At 38.7% G+C, this 20302-nt stretch overlaps 1 protein-coding gene across 3 annotated transcripts in view; it reads right to left on the bottom strand.

Annotated features, from left to right (window-relative positions):
- Positions 1 to 8325: 8325 nt before the first annotated feature.
- N6amt1 (N-6 adenine-specific DNA methyltransferase 1 (putative)) overlaps positions 8326 to 20302 on the bottom strand; it is a 20861-nt gene continuing 8884 nt past the window's right edge. Inside the window, exons 3-7 of one of the 3 annotated variants that reach the window (XR_259592.2) lie at positions 19730 to 19820; positions 15052 to 15135; positions 11272 to 11413; positions 9771 to 10063; positions 8326 to 8514 (exon numbers count right to left, since the gene is read on the bottom strand). Coding sequence is in view for 2 of the 3 variants with exons in the window: in XM_005375604.2 (XP_005375661.1) it covers positions 9942 to 10063; positions 11272 to 11413; positions 15052 to 15135; positions 19730 to 19820 (439 nt within the window). In the remaining variant the exon portion in view is untranslated. Of the gene's footprint in view, positions 8515 to 9379; positions 10064 to 11271; positions 11414 to 15051; positions 15136 to 19729; positions 19821 to 20302 lie in introns of those variants that run through there. The other 2 variants (XM_005375604.2, XM_005375607.2) reach the window with 2 other exon arrangements.

The following is a 20302-nucleotide window of genomic DNA, read 5'->3' as shown; positions in this document are numbered from 1 at the left end:
TTTCATTGATAACTAAGATTAAACTAGGGTAGGTTATTGTTGATAAAATAAGTTTAAACTGGTTCTGTCGCTGCATGGCTTTTTCTTGTTTTTTTTTTCTAAATTAGGACTGTGGAGCAGAAGATTAATTTATTTTTAATAGGTTTTGTTGGTTATGTAATGATGATTTTTTTTTGGTTTTACATCCACATTAAAAAAAAAAAAATGAACTAAGCCGGGCATGGCAGCACATGCCTGTAATCCCAGTGCTCAGGAGGCTGAGGCAGGATCGGTGCAAGTTTGAGGCCAGCCTGGGCTACACAATGAGCTCAAGCCCAGCCTGAACTGCACAGTGAGACCCTGTCTCAAAAAGACCAAAAAAAAAAAAAAAACCCAAAAAACAAACAAAAAAACAAAAAACAACTAAAATTCACACAACAAAATTAACCATTTTAAAATGGTAACTTAATGGTGTTTAGTACATTAAACAGTCACTGTGGCCACCATTCTGCTATCTCTACAGATGTATCCATTCTGGATACTTCATATAATTGGAATCATATAACAAGTGGGCTTTTGTGTGTGACTTCTTTCATTTAACAGGATGTTTCTGAGGTTCATCCAAGTAGTGTCAGTATCTTGTTCTTGAACTCCATTGCAGGTATACGCCACAATTTTGTTTATTTATTCATCTGTGATTAGACATCTGGATTGTTTTCACCTCCCCACTACCATAAATTTGTATATTCATGTACAAGTATTTGTATTATTACCTGTTTTCAGTTCTGGGGATTTAGCTCAGTGGCACAGCGCTTGCCTGGCAAGCGCAAGGTCCTGAGTTCAATTCCTAGTACCAGAAACAACAACAACAACAACAAAATACCTATACCTAGGAGTGGAATTGCTGGTAATTTTGTGATCAACATTTTGAAGATACCAAACACTTTCCCATGGCATCTACAGTATGTATTTCCACTCCGCAGTGTATGAGGGGTCCCATTTCTCCATACCCAATGATACTTGTTATCGTGCATTTAAAAAATTATAGTCACCCTAGTGAGTATGAAATGGTATCTCGTTGATTTGAATTTCCTTAATAGCTAGTATGTTAAACCCTCTTTTATTTATATATTTTCTTTCGAGAAATATTTGTAAAGTTGTTTGTCCATTTTTAAGTCCCACTGTGTCATAAGAAGTCTTTTTGTATATTGTGAATACTGTGCTGAAATCTACTTTTGGAAGGATGTTAACATTCTTTAGTTTTCATATATTTATTTGTTGTTTGTATTTCTGAGATGCCTATTTTTGGATTGGGTGTTTGAATTTGGAGGTTCTGCTTTTTTTCCAGTTCATTATATCTACTAGATATTAGTCTGTTTTCTGAAGAGCAGCTGGCATAAATTCTTTCCCACTCTGTGGGTTGTCTTTTCACTCTGTTGGTGATTTCTTTTGCTGTGCCAAAGCTTTTTAATAAGATCAGATCCCAGTTGTTGATTCTTTGTGATAGTTCTTGTGCAATTAGGGTTTTAATGTACCCATAAACTTAAATAAAAGAAAAAAGTGCAACTAAAAATAATAAGACATTTATCCTTGGGATGCATAAAAATATATTCTTTAGCTTTGGGAAATACTCTTGGGAACTCAGTATTAATATTCGGTTTGGGTCTGGATGAAATAAAAACAAAATATGGTTTAAACAAACTCAGTCCTCTCTTTTGCTCATGAGATCTGAACATAATCAGTTCAGGCCTGCTGTGTCATCATCAGGTACCTCGGTTTCTTTTGACTCATGGCTGTATAGTATTCCCAACTGTGACTTCTGCCTCATAGTCCAAAATGAGTGCTCGAGCTCCAGGCATTTTTTTTGTATTTTACAATCAGCATAAAGGAAGAAGGAAAAGAGGAAAAGTGCTGCCTTGCTGTAAGGACACTCCTCAGAAGTCACACAGATATTTTCTTATATTCCACTGGGAAGAATTTATACCCATGTCCACATGTGTCTGCAAGAGAAGCTCGCAAGTATATGTCTAGTTAGTAATTTTTCAATCACAATTTCAGGCATTCAGACAAAGATTAGTCTAATTTTTTTATTTTAAAGAGAAAAAAACCAATAAAACAAACATAAAGTCAAAAACAAAACAATAAAAACAAAGAATTTTAAAACAAGGTGATGGGAAATCAACAATAGTTGTTATACTACATACTGTTATCTTCAGAGTAGTTGCTCTGATCACCAGACTTAGGCATGTAAGACTGATAAAACAAACATTAACTCTTCCTTTCAACAAACCAATAGGAAGCAGTAGTACAATTGTCCTAGCTACTACCTATATCTATATCTATCCCATTCCAGCTATTCCTTCCTTTTAAAAAAAGATAGATATAACAAAATCGAGTTTCAAAACAGGCTATTAGGACACCTTCAATAGTTGATACACTGTGTATTTTCTTCCTAGTAGTACTTCAGAGCAGAAGATATAGGCAAGATATCCTGTCCATACAATGTTAGCACAAAACTTTCTTTTTTTGGTACTGGGAATCAAACTCAGGACCTTACACTTGCCAGAGTTTTCTTTTTAATGAACTGAGAGAAACTTGCTGTGTTAATGTTCTCCTAGGCATACTTTGCTCTGTGCTAGCAGTGTGGATGAGTGTGGGCATAAACTAATTAAAAAAACTGAACTTCAGTCTTTTTGAGCATTCTTTCATTCAGTGTTTTTTCTTGGCCAATTCCAACTCCAGGTTTTGTATCCCTAGACCTGTAAAGCTGTCTAAAATTCTTATTTTTCAGTCCCTAGGTCATCATTTTCTGGTCATGTTCCCCTACTTTATAGCTTTCAGCTCTAGGCTACTGCTAATGAATTAGTAGTTGCCTCAAACGGAAATCAATTGCTAAATATCTGTCTCACATCTGCACTTACCTTTTGAGCACTGTCTTGGGTCTTCAAGCTCTTACTACTTTGGCAACTCCCTGATTTACCTCCATCTTTTTTTTTTTTTTTTTTTTTTTTTGAGACAGGGTTTTACTATGTAGTCCATGCTGGCCTTGAACAAACTATGTAGCCTAGGCAGGCCTCAAATTTGTGGTGATCATCCTGCTTCAGCCTACCAGCTGCTGGGATTACAGGCATGTGTCACCATGCCTGATTTGTTTCTGTGTCTATAACTAAATCAAATTTTTGGCTAGAGTAGTTAGCCTGATAAAAGTCTTCTAGTCAAAATCAGAAACCCCACAGTTTGCTTCCATTGGAGGAAATCAGTTACATAGATTACTCTGTGATGCCCAATTCCATTTTTCTTTTTTTTTCTTGAGCTTTTAAAACCTTTACAGCAATACTATATGAACATAAAAATCTTTCAGTATTTCTGGTTGAGCACTTTTTGGAAATTTTTACCTTGTATCTCAATCTGTTTTTTTTGTGTGTGTGTGTCGGAAATCGAACTCAGGACCTTGTGCTTGCCAGGAATCTCAATCTGTGTAGGACTTTTATATATATTTATCAACCCATACTTGAAATGACAAGCAGCTGGGTGAGAAAACCTGATCCAACTTCCTTTTTGATCACTTCAAAGTAGGATATCATCTGTCTTGGTTTAGGAATTTCGTTGTAGATTTTACTTTGAATTTAACTTAGGCCTTTTACTTTGGATGCTTTGTAGACTTTGAAACAATTTTAGTTCACAAAAGATACCTGTAGAAACTTTATGATATTCAATTTGCTGCAGGGTAAGAAAGCAAAAACACAAGCTAGTACTGGGACTAAAGCTGTTTTTGGTTAGGTCCTCACCATTTTTTTTTTTTTATTGGTAAGACCAGGGCCCTACAAAAAAGGGCTTCTTGGGGGCTGGGGGTTTAGCTCAGTGGCACAGTGCCTGCCTGGTAAGCGCAAGGTCGTGAGTTCGATTCCCGGTACTGGAAGCTCCCCCTTCTCCAAAAAAAGGGCTTCTTAAGTGGTGGGTACCTCTGACTGTCTAGCCTCTCTATTCTCCCTTGAAGAAATTTATTTAACTTTGACCAGTATGCACAGTGGTTGCTTATTAATTCATTAGCAGTGATACTCTTAAATCCTAGACCTAATATTTATCAAACCCTTCTCTTAAAAATAGAGTTTAACACAGTGGTACACACCAAGACTTTTCAGGGTTTTTTTTTGTTTTGTTTTGTTTTGTTTGTTTTAGGTTTTGTTTTCATTTTTTGTTTTAGTTTGTTTTCAGATGGGGTCTCACTGTGTTGTCTAGGCTGGCCTTGAACTCATGGTTCTCCTGCCTCAGCCTGCTGGGTGCTGGGATTATAAGCATGAACCTCTGCACCCAGTTTAAGACATTTCAGAAAACTGAATACATTTTTGTTTCCTTTACGTTTTCAGTATTTTCCAAAACATGTCTTCCCATTTATATACTTTTCTTTAGCTGGTTCACTTTTCTCACCTGATTTTACACATATGTCCTTGTCTTTCAAAAGAAAGATGCAACTTACCCACTCAATTTTACAACGTTGAAGGCGGGAAAAGCAAAACCCTTAATTTTAGAAAGGTAATTTGAAAGAGTGTCTGTGGTGTGATCAAAAATATACAACTGTTTAAATTTTTAACATTTTATTACAGTAAAAGACATTGCCATTAATTCTCAAAATGCTCCCCCCGCTTTAAACATTTATCCTATTGTTCTTGTTACTTTCTGAAGGAGTTCTTCAAGTTCTTGTGTATGATAAAAATGTACCGCCGAGTACCATCCAACAGAAAGGCAGGCTTGTAAAAAACATTACTCACTGGATCTGGCACCATGTGACTTCTGGCTCTTCCCCAGAGTCAGAATGGACCATAAAAGGTAAATATTTTGAACCCATTTAGGACATCAAAGCAGTCACAATCGCACAACTAGAGACACAAAAAAGGTCTCCTAGAATTGCTTCAGAAAGTGGCAAAAATAAATGAAACAAGTGCATATTGAGGGAGATAATAGTAATGTTTCCTTTACTTTAATACATTTTTAAAAATTGATCCAATTTTGATCACACTTATATTGAGAAAGAGAATCCAGTAATGTCTAACAAGTCCTTTTTGTTTTTTTTGGGCAACTCACTGGTTCTCAGTCCTTTGCTTGCAGTCAAAGTCTAATCAGTCTGTCAGCCAATAAATCATTAAAATTTATTTTACTCTTGCCGTTATTACTCAGAAGAATTTTAGGAATATAGTGACATGAGGGAACAAACTGAGTCACTGTGGAACTCTTCTTTCATCTACTTGTTTACATGAAAAATTTCCCGTGATTTCTTTTTTTTTTTTTGCAGTGATTTCATATAAGGAAAAATACGAATAGAATTTGTCAACTGCTATCTCATTCTAGTTTTAAAATATGAACAAAATAACATGCAAAAAGTGCTAAAAATAAGTCTCAATGCTTGGAGTTTCAGTAAGATTTTAAATGTTTTGTTTTAGAATTACTCATAAATTAAAACTTTTTTTTTATCAATTATGTATGTGTCAGCTTTGCATTGCTATGACAAAACGCCTGAGATAACAACTTTAAAGGAGGAAGGATTTATTCCGGCTCATAGTTTCTGAGGTTTCAGTCCATACTTGGTGGGTGCCGTTGCTTTTAGGCCTGTGGTGAGGCAGAACATTACAGTGGGATGCACGTGGTAGAGAAACCCGCTTATTTCATAGTAGCTAGTTGGGGGAGGGCAGGGTCCCAGTGTCCCCTGGAAAGGCAGGACTGCAATGACCTACGTTCTCCAGCTAGGCCCCACCTCCTAAAATTTCTACCGCCTTCCAATAGCACCATCAGTTGGTGACCCTCAACGCTAGGCTTTGGGAGGGATATTTCAGATCCAAACCATGAGGATGTTCTACTAGGTATTCTATATCTAATTCACCTGGAAACATCCTCACATAACCAGACACAATATTTGAACAGCTGTCTGGCACCCTGTGTCCTACTGAAACTGACATACAAAATTAACCATCACAGGTCCACCCCAGGCCAATTTGTCATCAATACACAGATCACTAAACTATGCTTAATGACCAACAAACCATACTTCGTCTCCAACAAGGGCAATAACAAGATTATAATTCCATCTAACATGACAAGAGTTATCATCTCTAGAACTGAGAAAATAGTAAGTCCTCTTCCAGAAGAGGTAAAGTCCTTGAGTGTTCATTCTTTCCCTTGATATCCTAAAATTTTAAATATTATGTTGTAGAATTAATGATACTTACATGCTGTGCTATGAATAAAATATATCTAACATGATAAGGGAATAAAAAAGAACAACACATCCAGGCGTGGTGGCTCATGCCTGTAATCCCAGCACTCAGGAGGCTGAGGCAGGAGGATCACAGTGAGTTTGAGGCCAGCCTCCGCTACAAAGTGAGTTCAAGTCCAGCCTGAAGTGCATACCAAAACCCTGTCTCAGACTAAAAGAACAACATATGTATATACACAAAGTAACATTCATAGCAAAATAAGGATGACATATTCCATGTACTTAAACGTGACTTAAGCCACGTAACATTGGCCTAGCTTTTTAAGGCATTAACACCTAGCTAATGCTGTAACTGTCTTCAAAAGGCCATTCCGTTGTAGTTAGCCAGCCACTTCAGCATGGTGGGGAACATGGAAAGAGCGGTGAATAGCATTAGCACGAGCCCACTGCCACTTTTGCTGTGAAGTGAGCTCCATGCTGAGAAGCAATGCTGTGCAGAATACCACAGTGGGTGGCGAAGCACTTAAGCCCATGGATGGTAGTTTTGGCAGAAGCGCTGCATGTAGGGAAGGCCGACACACATCAGAGTAATTATCTAACCACTCCAGGGAATGGTGCTGTATCAGAGGCTCTGTGTTGATTTCTGCTGCTGTCACACTGTGTACTCAGAGGTAGCTTTAGCCATATCAGCCCTGGCAAACAGAAATCCGTATTGCTGAGCTTATGCCTAACTTCAATCTCCAGCACCATGGCCACTTTTTTTCATGAATCCAGTGGGATGCCCGGATTGGTTTGGAAAGATGTTGGCCACTATTCACAGAATGGGTCATCCTATCTACTTGATTAAAGTCCTCCTCTGCTGAAGTCACCCATTCATATTTCCTTTGCCCATTTAGACAGGTTTATGCACGTACCTCTTTTTCAAATGTCTGTCACCAAATTTGCAGTCATATTTCTTGCAAGTCCCTGACCATGCAGTCAAACTAATGACCAGTCACGACTGGTATAATCGTGTATCTGACCATTTCCCCTCCAAATAAAGTGAAAAACTAGGTGCAAGTTCTGCTGGAAAAGATTCCTCTTCACCAGTGTCCTTCAGTGGTATCCCAGAGAGGGGGTACGGGCCACAGCATCATCTGAAAACAAGACTCCAGTATGCTGTCAGCGGAGCATGGGAACTCCCCATGAGGTCATAGGTGCAGGCCGGGAAGCAGAAGGCAGTGTAGCAGAGGTAGGGGCTGCTTTTTTTTTTAAAAAGAGAAGTCAGATTTTTAAAAAAATTGATTTAATACAACTATAGTTTTCCCAGGCTCTGCCCTGAGGAACAGGTACTAAGGGATCTGGCAACTGTGTTGATAAATGGTCAATGGTTAAAAGAGCTTTATTGTCCTTTGGTTCCTGTTAGTTCTGACTACAAATCTCTTGAGGTTGACAAAATGGCTTAGAGCGCAGAGGATGTTCTGGTGAGTGGGAGGCAGTGGCTTTGCTGAGTTCTGTTCTGGTCACCATTCCGGATGGGATTTCACTCTGGCTGTGCAGTAGCAAAGCAATGCCTCACCAGAGACACAGAAAGGAACTCTGAGGCTGGACAGTCTGGATGACCGGGTACAAGCGGAAGAAGCAGGAAAACACTGGACCAAGGTCCTCAAGGCCTCTGGGGTCTGACTTTTCACGCCAAGCGGGACTGTTCAGGGAGCCTGCAAAGAGGCCCTCTTATAGTGGTCTTCTGAACCACTGCAGGTCAGTTAGGGAATGTGGCAAAATGACTGGGGACAGAAGGGGACCTTGGAGAACAGAAAGAAAGGAGTAGTAATAACAGTAACTCCAGAGCCGGGCGTGGTGGTACACACCTGTAATCCTAGCACTTGGGAGGCTGAGGCAGGAGGACTGCCACGAGTTTGAGGCCAGCCTGGGCTACAAAGTGAATTCAAGACCAGCCTGAAATGCATAGGGAGACCCTCTCAAAAAGACAAAAAAACCTCAAGAAATGTTTTATAATTATTTGCCATATGCCATGCATTGCTCTTAGGGGATTAAAAAAGGTGGAAAATGTAGTATCTGTCTTTGAAAATTTCAGTGTAAGACATTTTTTTCATGATTTCAAATTTTTTATTAGTACATTTGTGACACATAATGAATACATTTATCTAGGGCAGCTGGTACAGATACATATTGCATCTTAATCCTTTTTACTCTTCTTTCCCCTCCCTTCTTAGAGGGGTCACTTCTCTTCGCACCTTGCTGAGGCCCAACCATATGATTTCCATGGGATCAGAGTTTCTTTCTGCTGTTCTGACGGAGAATTTCTGTGCACACCAACTGTATGTCTGGTGGGTCAGATCATATCCAGTTCATGATGGGTGACTCATGGCTAAGTACTGAGAATGAACTAATGCCTAGCAGAAGGCTAAGAGATCTCCTCAAAGGAGAGTAGCTATCTGTGGCGTTAGCGTGGTCTTGCTCCAAAATCGCAGAGGCCCGCAATTGCAACCCCCCTGTAGAGGCTGCCGAAGGCTCTCAGCACCCTATCTGCCACTGACTCTCAAGCCCTGGATCTGCTGGATCTCCCAGGTAAGTGGATGAGCAGCCGTACAGCAGTCTCCAGCAGTTCAAACACCACTCTTTTCTGGGCCCAACTCAAAAAATTAGCAACTTTTTGGGACACTTGGTGAACGGGCTAGAGTAACACACCAAATATGCATTTGTTGCCTCTAAAACCCCAGAGAGTCTACTTCTTTATTGCAGGCACAGTTAGTACTTTTAAAACTTTTTCAGGTACAGTACTTATCTCTACCTTAGAAGGGATGTCTCAATATGCTCCCCTAATTTATTGTAGAAGGCCCCCAAATTTAATCAGGTTTCCTACCCTGTTACAGAAAAATATCTGAACAGTAAGTTGAGAAAGTGACTAGGATCCCTGCAACTATATTATGACCCAGGGCTGGAGAGTAGATAATACCTGAGGTACAACAGTGCAGGTGTACTGCCGGGCCTTTATGCACAGGTATGGAGAAAAAGCCATTTGCCAGACAGTAACCGGCACCAGGAGCTGTGCTAATTTGCTCCGTGAAACCACATCTGTTACACCAGCCGCAGCTGGAACCATTTGGTTAAGCTTCATCATCCAACGACAGTCATTCTCTGTCACTGAACACATATAAACGCTACCATAAAAGAGTAAAAGTTCTTTCATTCCTGTTATCTTTTGAGAGTTTATTGTTTATATACACACACAAACACATGGTCTCTATTGTTTTTTAAAAAATACATACACAGTATAAAACTTCTGCAGTCAAGTGCTCTACTATTGAGCTATACCCCCCGGCATAAAACTTCTGCAACTCGCTCTTTTCCACCAGTGGTGTATCAGAGATCACCTCTGCTTCAGGACAGACCTGACTCGCGTTTAACGGCTATGTCGTTAGTCAAACAGACACAGTGTAATTTATCTTAACCAATTTGCTTCCTGATATGTTTAGGCTGATTCCCTGGTTTTGCTATTAGAATTAACGCTGAAATGAGACTCTTTTCTTATCTAATTTATATATAATATTAAAATTATAAATATACTACACGTACTTACTTGTACATGTACAAATGTTTCTGTAAGCCTGATTTCCTGGTGAGAAGGAGCACCATCTTCTCACTTCTTTCTTGACAGCGAATTTCTGATAAAATTCCTTCACTGAGGAATGACGTCAGTTTCAAAATATGCCGAGGGCACTCAGTTCCCAGAGCTCTTGGCACACGTGCGCTAGCCCTCCGTACACTCGCACCTGGTGAACCTGAGGACGGACAGGGTTTCTTGACCTGCTTGTCTAGAAAGTGCAGTGGTCCCATGCAGACCTTTTGTCTTCAATGTTTTCAAAATTTCTTCTAAATGAGAATTTTAAAAAAGGTTAAATTAACTATATCATTTGGTGACGTGTAAGATCACTAAATATTTTAATAAGATAGACACAATCTACAGTAGTCTGACAAATAATGTAACTCAAGTAAATGTCTATTAAAGCAAACATGAACTTCAGACAGATGAGAACACTACTTTTCAGCTGTTTCTGAGGCCTGAGGGCTGTAACAGACCGAGGGGCTGGGTTTCATCGGTAGCCTACCTTGGGGCAAACAGAAACATTAACTACAACTGTTATTCCTGCCAGTGATACATTTGTTAGTTGTCTGGCCTAAGCTTTGCTCTGCACCCTTCCCTCTGGATGAAAAAGGTCAAGGAAGGTGCAAATGAATGCCAACACTGTCCACTGAAGGTCAATGAAAAAGAGGCAGCTTACTTCTTTGGGTGTCTTACAAAAGCAAAACCTTTTACACATAAATAAAACAAAAAAGACTGAACCAAGAAAATGCAGTTAAAAAGAAAGAAGGAAAGAAAAAAAAAAGAAGAAAAGTAGTAATCACAATGATCGTATGATCTGGGAGGCTGAGGACAGGAAAAAAAATCAAATTTGAAGTATACAGAAAAAGAGAGACTACATTGTCAAGTTATAAAGTAATGTGAAAGCGAAGATACAAACACCTATATAGCAACAGCACTTACGTGATAGAATTCCAGGTGAGCGAAAGAGCATGTGGCAGAGTTGCCAAGGGCATGAGTGCAGAGAAAAAATTTACAATACTGAGGGTGAAGTGTTAGAAGAACTCAGAGTTTGTATTTGAATATTAGTTTATGAGTGGAAAAAGTGTACTCACTCCAAAAATGAAGATAACACTTTTATTTTTATTTTTAAATTTTTGGTTTTTTGAGACAGGGTCTCATTACATAGTTCGGGCTGACCCTGAACTCACTAGGTAGCCCAGGCTGGCCTTGAACCCACAGAGATCCTCCTGCCTCAGCCTCCTGAGTACTGGGATTATAGGCATGTGCCATCACGCCTGGCTGAAGATGACAATATTTTTAAAACCTAAAAAGTTTACCTCTTAAAAATCTGTCTCCGTTTTCAACATGCATTTCTGTCTTGCCAGTTACTAAGTTCATTAATATCCCACATCACTTTATCAATTACAGTCTTCTACATTATTAACGTTTGTTTTCAGTGAAGTAAACGGTTAAACAATAAGGTGGTCTGTATTACCTGGGTTATTTTCTTTTATGGTAACTAAATAGAACAGTCCTCTCGGGGAAAGTAGATCTGAGGCTAGCGGAAAGAACCTGTCCATGACTTCTCGACCGTTTCTGCCACCAGCCCAAGCGGCTTCTATTCCACGACTTCCTACCTGTGACCAATTGCAAAGACAGTTTCTCTCTGACTCAAGTCGCACTTAGATCACAGCTCAGCACCAAACACGCATGTATCTAGTGTTCTACTGCTGGGAGTAAGGTGGAACTGAAGTCCCACAGTTTCCTAGTTTCTGCGATCTTGGGCAAAGTCATAACTGCCTTTGTGAATTACTTTCTTCCTTTATCTGTATAATTAGAAAAGTAATAGTTCAATCTCTATAATTGGAAAAAATTATGAAAACATTTTTAGTCAACTGTTAGGAAATATAAAGCTTTGAAAACACTGCACACACTGAGGACTTAATAGTTGTTACTATTAATAAAATGCTTACATTGAGAGACATGAGTAATTCTATACTTACTATAGAAGAATTAGAAAGAAGCTTGTATTGGAATCTATACAGAAATAAAATATATAAATATCATTATATATTATATTCAAAATTAAAGAATACTTTGAAGTAATCAGTCAAAATTACTTCAACTTTGACATGACTATTTTCTATTTTCTTCTATGCCTTTTGTCCATATTTTAGTTTATTATTTATATATAATCATGCCTTCTTTTATTCACTTAGTAGGGCAAAAATTCCCCATTTTCTTTTATATCTATAATCATATGCACATATAATTTTACAAAGCAAAATGTTTCTACAGCTGCTTTTTTAAAAAGCTGCACGTTTTGATTATGTGTCTGTCATCTTCTACATGCACCAGTTTTCTTTTATAACCGTATTTTACAAAGATAGAGTCCATATTCTTACCTGCATCTCATGCAACTGTTATCTTATAGAAACTGGTATCACTAACTGGTATCTTATGGAAATCTAGTATAAGTCTAATTCATTCTTTTAACGGTTGTATAAGATTTTATAGCGGAAAGTACCATATTTTATTTAACTGCTGTTGGCATTCACTGTGTCTGATTAATTTTCTTTGAGTCTAATTCTATTCGTACATCTATCATATACTCCATTCACTATAACTTCCTTTTTCTTTTTGGTACTGGGAATCAAACTCAGGACCTTGCGCTTGCCAGGCAGGCGCTGTGCCGCTGAGCTATATCCCTGGCCCACTTTTCTACAGTGTTAGTCATATGGAGAAACTTATCAGTACCCTCCCCATTTTTTTTTTTTTTAACGAAAACCTTGGTCCTGGGACTTCCTTTTCTTGGTTCCCCCTTTGTTTTTGTCCTGGGTTGAACTCCCTCTTCTGGGACACCTGTCTTCCTTTCCCTTTGTTTCTCCCCTTACTCTGGGGGAAAGCCAATCTCTGGACGATTCACCACATAAGACTGTCTGCGGCTTGCCTTTGCCAGGCTTGTCTTGTCACTCTTGCCGCACATGGATGAGGACTCCTCCGTGATTTGATTCTCCCGGATGCTTGGTCACGTTTATCTGACCAAGAGACGGCCCTCGAGAACATCACCTGGCACTGGCCTCCCCAAAGGCGCTCAGGCATGGTTATGAGCTTCCTCCGGGGAAAGTCACGTGGCACCAACCAAACTCTTACAGGCTATTAAAAGGGGGTTTCCATCTTCAGCAAGGTGCAGGCCTGTTTGGTGGCCTTCTGTTTGCTGACTACTAGGGCAACTATTGCGTCCACTCCTGATTCTTTACACAGGCGTAAAGCAACAGCACCTCATGTCACGTTTCCAGCTGCACAGCAAATACAGCCACAGCTTTTCTTTTTGGTACTGGGAACTGAACTCAGGACCTTGCGCTGGCGCTGTGCCGCTGTACTATATTCCCAGCCCGTGCCACAACTTTTTGTAAATACAAATTCCTGTTATTTGTGTACTGTGCCTCTTAGATCTAATCTCTTACCTTTTACTTGCACAATTTCCTCTGGTTTACCTTCATGCTCTATAATACTTAAACACTTCTTTTATCAGTCATTTCCAAATCACTGACTTGAGTCTTGACAGTGACCACATGCTGTTCTAATTTAGTTCCTAAAGTTTTACTCTATGAAATGTTTTTAAGCCCCAGGATATCATTCTTGTGCTGTATTTTAATCCTACTCATTAGCTAGTTGCTCAGCTCAAGATAATCCTGGTAACAGTTCTCTCTACTGGGACTGAAAACCCAAAGGCACTGCCCACGCTTGGTCACCTGTGTGTCCAACCTGTGTGTGTGGCCCGGGAGCTGCATACAGCTTGGTGCTAAGAACACAGGAGAAGACAGTGCTCATGCAGACCGCCATGTTCCTTGAAATGCCTCTTCATTCAGATTTGAAAATCTGATAGACCATGATTTACTTACTTTTATTCATTAAGTTTATTGGTACACTTTAAGTTCGCATAATGATCACATTTGTCATAGGGAATTTGTACCTGTACATGATGTAACTTGATTCTTTTCTCCATTGACCATGATTCATTTAACACATCTCTCTTCTCTTATATATACAGGTTCACATTATTTGCCATCAGAAGATGTGATTAACATTTTTGTATATTTCAACTTTTATTCCACTGTTGATCTTTAAGTTAGGTCTCAATGACTGAGATTATCAGCTTACAATATTTTTGTCACTCCTGATATTCTCATAATGCTTTCCTAAGGAGTTTTAAGTTGCACTTTCTTCATGCTATGGTTGAAATCTCTGTCTCCCTGAAGTTCTTATATGAGAAACTCACTCCCGAAACCCACATATTCATGTTATTTTGAGGTGGGCACTTGGGAGGAAAAGAGGGTTAGGTGAGGTCATGGGGTGGAGCGCCATGATGAATCTATGGATGCTCGCTCACTGTTGGTATGTGATGCTCTCCACCACATTATAATGTAGCAAGAAGGCCCTCACCAGATGCTGGCACTTTGACACTGGACTTCCTTGTCTGCAGAACTATGAGGAATACATTTCTTTATAAATTACCCTGTCAGTGGTATTCTCTTATGGCAGCACTTTGTTATTCACCTTGTTCAGTACCTTCCTTCTCATTCAAGTTCATATGCCAATACAGCCGTGGCTTTTTGGTTGCCTAATTGCACCAGTAATAATAATTGCCAAATGGATGTGTCCCATCTTGGCACAGAGGTGAGTGTAAGGGTTACCACCAGAAAATAATCATCAGAGAACAAAAGCAGCACAATAATTAGAGGAAAGCTGGTCTTTGTTATCAAACTTTGCCTGCCCTGACCTTCTTGGGAAAAGGTTAATATGGTTTACATTAAGTTTTAAAAAAGCACACATTTCTGTAATTTATTTTCCCTAACTGAAGTGAGAATTGATCTCATCTTCTACTTTCTGGTAATACCTGTGAAAGTAGGCAACCTGACACTTCTAGAAAAAACTTCTATGTGAACTTGTAGCTGATTAAAAAAATAAAAAGGAGTATTTTGTTTTATAAATTTGTTATTCCTGATGAAGGTTAGATAAATCCAGAGAGAGATAACGTGCAGACAGATGAACATATGAATTTAAACATCTGATTTGGGTGAGAACTTTAAGGACCAATATGAATCACAGTTTGTATTTCTGTTAGCTTTAGGCTCCTTTCCTATGTGTAGCAACAGTATCTGAATACTGACAGTCAGGACAAAACCAGAGCAGTTTGTATTAGCAGCAACTGACTGATGGCATATGATGAAGTTAATTTTATTTCAGAAACAAAATAGCAGACATGCCTTACCTCTTCAGGCGGCGTCACGACATAGGGAGGGTTAAACACCAGAAGATCGACTTTTTCCTTCAGTCTTGGTAGCAAGCCTTTGACCTACATTTATTAAACAACAAACAATAGAGCTGGGGATGTCGCCAGTGGTACAGCGCCTGCCTGGCAAGTCTGAGGCCCTGGGTTCAATTCCTGGTACCCAAACAAACAAACAAACAAACAAAACCCCCCCAAACCCAACAATAAACAACAGAAAGTTTTAAGCTGGACAGAGATTTAAGTAATTATACATAAATCTTTACACATACTCTACTACACTGGGGATCTAGCTCAGTGGTAGAGTGCTTGCTTAGCATGCATGAGGGTTGAGTTTGATCCCAGCCCTTGAAAAAAAAACATGTTTTCAGAAACGAAAGTGTTAAGAGGGCTGTACCTATGTACAGAAATAGACGTATGGTATCCTTCGAGTTTCATTCAGATGCAGGTCATATGCATTTAACTAAAACCAAGGTAAATACTTATTAGAATAAGCAAGTGCTCAGCACAGATTCTGCTCTTCAACCGCACACGTGTACACCTGACTGCCATTTCTGGAAGATGAAATAGGAAGTGAGCTTTCACTCTGCAGCACGTACTCAGCAGAGATGTGGACAAAATCATATAGCTGATCTGCTAACTTAAATATTTATTTCTAACCAAAACAAATGGTCTATGAGATGACACAAACAAATCTGAAGGACAGGGCATATGAGGAGATGGAACTTTTGGCTCCTACTTCTTCAATTACTTGTAAACAATGAAATATTACAGAAAGAAATCGCTGAATGTACTGGTTTAGAGACAATGAAAACATGCTATGCATTCTGAAAAACTTTGGGTACAATTTTCTATGGAACAACAGGAAACATTTTTTTTAAAAAAAGTACATTTAAAGCAGTGTGCCATTAAAGTATTCCTGATTCAATTAAATAACTACCTAAAAAATCATGTTTGATTTTGTCATTCTGTGCCTTCATAGGAAGCGCCAAGTAAAAAGTGGTTTTCCTTCATTATCCCCCAGACCACGTCCTTCAATTTTCCCCTGGACTCACTCCTATCCATGACTTACTTCTGTGCTGTTTCTTGAGGTAGAATATTAAGGGACTATAAGGCAATAGGCAAAATATTATTTTACTAACATTGTCAAAATCTTTCCCACAGTTCCCTACTGTTGTTTACTGAGAATTGTTCTTTAAATGTATCTTTTTGTTAAATCAATGTAAAGGGAGACTTTCCCATGTACTTCTGTAAAGAGAAAGTCAGTATTACATTCTGTTTTTTTTTCCGGTACCGGGGATCAAACTCGCGACCTTGTGCTTGCTAGGCAGGTGTTGTGCCACTGAGCTAAATCCCCAGCCCCAGTATTACTTTCTGGAAATAAAAATGACTCTAAGAATAAATCAATACAGACAAAAATGCTATTATGTTATAGTTATTCTTGCCAGTTTTGGGATAACCAGGCATCTCCTTTCAGTTAAAGGACCATTTGTAAATTTTAAAGAAAAAGTATGGGTGCTGGAACAGGCCTGTAATTCCAGTGTTCCAGAAGGCTGAGGCAGGAGTACTGCCAATTCAAGGCCAACCTAGGCAACGGAGCAACTTAGTGGGATCCTGTCTCAAAAGAAAAATATGAAGGGGTGGGACAGAAAGTAGCTCACTGTAAAGGCCCTGTGTTCAACTCCTAGTACCACAGTGTGTGTGTGGTAGGGAAGCACATCAAATTGAGCACTATTCTAGCATTTACATTTTGTGATTCAAAGTCACTTAGTAGGGCTGGGGATTTAGCTCAGCGGCAAAAGCGCCTGCCTGGCAAGCGCAAGGTCGTGAGTTCGGTTCCCGGTACCGGAGAAAAACCAAAAAAACAAACAACAACAACAAAAAAACAAAGTCACTTAGTAACAGCCATACTAAGTATTGGACTCATCAACATGGCTATTTACAAAAATTATTACGAATCAGTATCTTACAATTTCCATTTTAGCCAAGTTTCTGTAAGCAATTGCATTTTAATCATCCTAATAAGCCTGTTAAATTTGGAGTTCAAAAAGAACCCTTTAGTCAGATATTTGAGATACTTACATAAGTAATGTTTTTTCTTTCCTTATTTACAAAGAGAAAAGATAACCATTTTTGAAAGTAATTTAGATGTCTTTCAGTCAAAAGATGACTACTCTATTCTTCTCCTCAGTAGTAGCATGGCAGTGAGGGAATGCATTTGAAATAACCAAGAACTGTGTCTACAAATTCCATAAAAAAAACTTAAATTTCTCATACTGTAGAAAGGAATTCCAAAGTATGATTTTTCCAGAAATATTGGGTAAGGAAATCAGAATTTGTTCTGAAACTGTTTATAATGGCCCCTGAGAATCATTGTACCACTGTATTTTAAGTAAAGGGAGAAATTAATATTAAAAAGCAAACAATCTTGGAGTTAAAAACTGGGCTTAAATAAGAAAGTCACTATGGAATAGACATAAATTCAGAATTACTGACATTCTCACCTATCCATATTTAGCTTTTGGATATTTTCACAGCCTTGGATCATTTCCAAGAATTGGAAAATAAGGAAAAAAGGCCTCTTGAAAGACATTTAAAATCCAACAGCAGAACACAGTCTTTATTTGGATCTTAATTTAAATACAACACAAACTAAGTTGGTTATTCAGCTTTCTTCCACAAAGCGCATGAAAAGGAAGTTCTAAATGGTAGCAGTGAAATACGATAAAACAAAGCAAAAGAAAGGAGAGAAAAAAACCTCAAAATCACTGCAGACTTCAGTCGTTTAGTGTAAAAGCAGATACACTTTAATAGGTGTTAATCATTACTATAGAACAGAATGATAATTGCTATTGATGAATCAATAAGAGGTAAAATCACAGCTGGGCACAGTGGTTCACTCCAGTAAATCTACCACTCTAGGTGGCTGAGGCAGGAGGAACCCACGTTTGAGCCCCGCCTGGGCACCTGATGACTTAAAGAGAGTCCCTGTCTTTACAAATAAAAAATAAAAATAAAAAGAAGCTGAGGAGACAGCTCAGTTGAAAGGCTCTGAGATCACTCTCTAGTACCACAAAACAAAAATAAACCAAAGTGCCCCAAGGCCCCAAAAGGTAAATTTAAGTTCAGTATATATTATGTAAAGAAATGCATAGTATGCTGTCATTTCAAACCCAGAGTCTCATGCCTGCTATGCTAGCATTTACCACTGAGCTACATCCTCAGGGACGATAATATATACTTTCAAAGATGCTCTTCGAAAACTAGAAATATAATATAGTGAAAATGTTACTGTTTAAACAGGTAAACTCAGCTGTCCAAAACCGTGAATTTTTGCAAATATAATAGTTGTGAAAAAAAAAAAAAATCAATGCCCATGTTGTGAATACTGGTAAATGTAGAGTTTGTTAAAAAAATTTTTTTTTGATTGTTTTTGGGACAGGGTCTCACTATGTAGTCCAGGCTGGCCTTGAGTTTTCTATGTAGTACAAGGTGGCCTTGAACTTGTGGTGATCCTCCTGCCTCAGCCTCCTGAATGTTAAGAACTACAGGTGTGAGTCATCATGTCCGGTTCCAAGAGTTTGTAAATTGACTATAATCATGGTCAACTTTAACGATCCTGGCACGGGCAATCACCAGTCATGTTCTGTGGGATTTCTAGATTTGGATTCAGAAGATCTAGGCTTTATCATTTTATTAACTATGTGGCTTTCAAAAATATACTTCATCTCAGTTTCTATATCTGTTTTAAAAATAGACATTTATTCTGAACACATCTATTCTGAATTTATTGGCTAAAGTTTTACTGTTCTATGAAAAACGTGTACTTAATACTAATGTCTATATACTAAGAAAATGAGTTAAAAATTTTAAAATCACCACATCATGTCATGCAATTCACATAATCCAATACTCTAGTTTTTATTAGCAATAACAACTTCTAGTATTATGAAAATAACTTTTTGTATCTTTGGTTTAATTCCCTTCTAAGCTACAAAATTATTTGTAATTTAAAATAGGAAAGTGACCTATCCTTATTAACGCAGGAAAAACCACACCGATTAAGAAGAACAGATTTCTTACAGCCTGCTGGTTCATGCTACTATTACTTTTGCTTATAAAAAGGCTTTTCATGTTTATAAGTTAAAAAAAAAAAAAAACCCACAAAAACACATTTTCCAAGTCTTATTAGCACTGTTAAAATACTTTAACAACTGCAACTTAAAAATGCATGATGTTAGCTGGGCGTGGTGGCATACACCGGTAAGCCCAGCATTCAGGAGGCTGAGGCAGGAGGATCGCTGCACGTTTGAGGTCAGTCTGGGCTACCCATTTGAGTTCAAGACCGGCCTGGACTACAAAGCAAGACCCTGTCTCAAAAAAAAAAAAAAAGCATGATATTAACTTCTTAAAATAAAACGATGGTTCCACAGGTGTCAGTTTGTTGCTTGTACCTGCCCAGGACCCATTTCCCCTTTCCGTTGATTACATCACGTTGATTTTGTTGGATACCGTATCAGCTACAAACTTATTTGTGTATAAGGTACACCGTCTGCAAATCAAAAGTTAATTATTAAAGTTTCTTTGACCTAAAACACCTGGGTTCTTAATTTATTTGAACATGGAATGCAGTACTACAGGACAAAGATTAACAGCTCACCAAATCTGTAATGACCGGCTGGATGTGGACTTGATTACAGCGTGCTGTCTCCAGGGTACAAGCTGCGGCCTCTGGGTTGACATCAGTGCACCTATAAACAGAAGAAGAAAACTATACCCTATGCCCATGAGGAAAACCTGTTATGGAATGATTCATGGAGCATTATTTCTACACAGACCAGATGCAGAAAGAAGAATGTTTTATTTATTTTTTTTTGGTACCGGCACTCGAACTCAGGACCTTGCACTTGCCTGGCAGGCCCGTGTGCCACTGAGCTACATCCCTGGCCCCTAAGAAGAATGTTTTAATAATGGAAAAGAAAAAAAGAACCTTTACTAGAGTGACAAAAGATGGTTACACTGGGTAAGAGAACATATATATACGTGCATACATCTGAAAGAATTTAACTATGATACTGTGAAGCCCCAAGAACGACATTTAAAAAATTTTGATATGAAATGCTCATAAATGAAAAACACCTTGCGCCCAGGCAGCGAGTTCTCCGGGAGCGGCAGGGCTCCTGGGTCCGAGTGTGGGCCGGACTCATACCACCACGATTCCCAGCCGAAAAGC

This window comes from Chinchilla lanigera, unplaced genomic scaffold, assembly GCF_000276665.1.
Source record: "Chinchilla lanigera isolate Chin_1 unplaced genomic scaffold, ChiLan1.0 scaffold00006, whole genome shotgun sequence".
Taxonomy (NCBI): Eukaryota; Metazoa; Chordata; class Mammalia; order Rodentia; family Chinchillidae; genus Chinchilla; species Chinchilla lanigera.
Note: the sequence above shows the minus strand (reverse complement) of the source record. Positions and strands in the feature narration are given on the sequence as shown.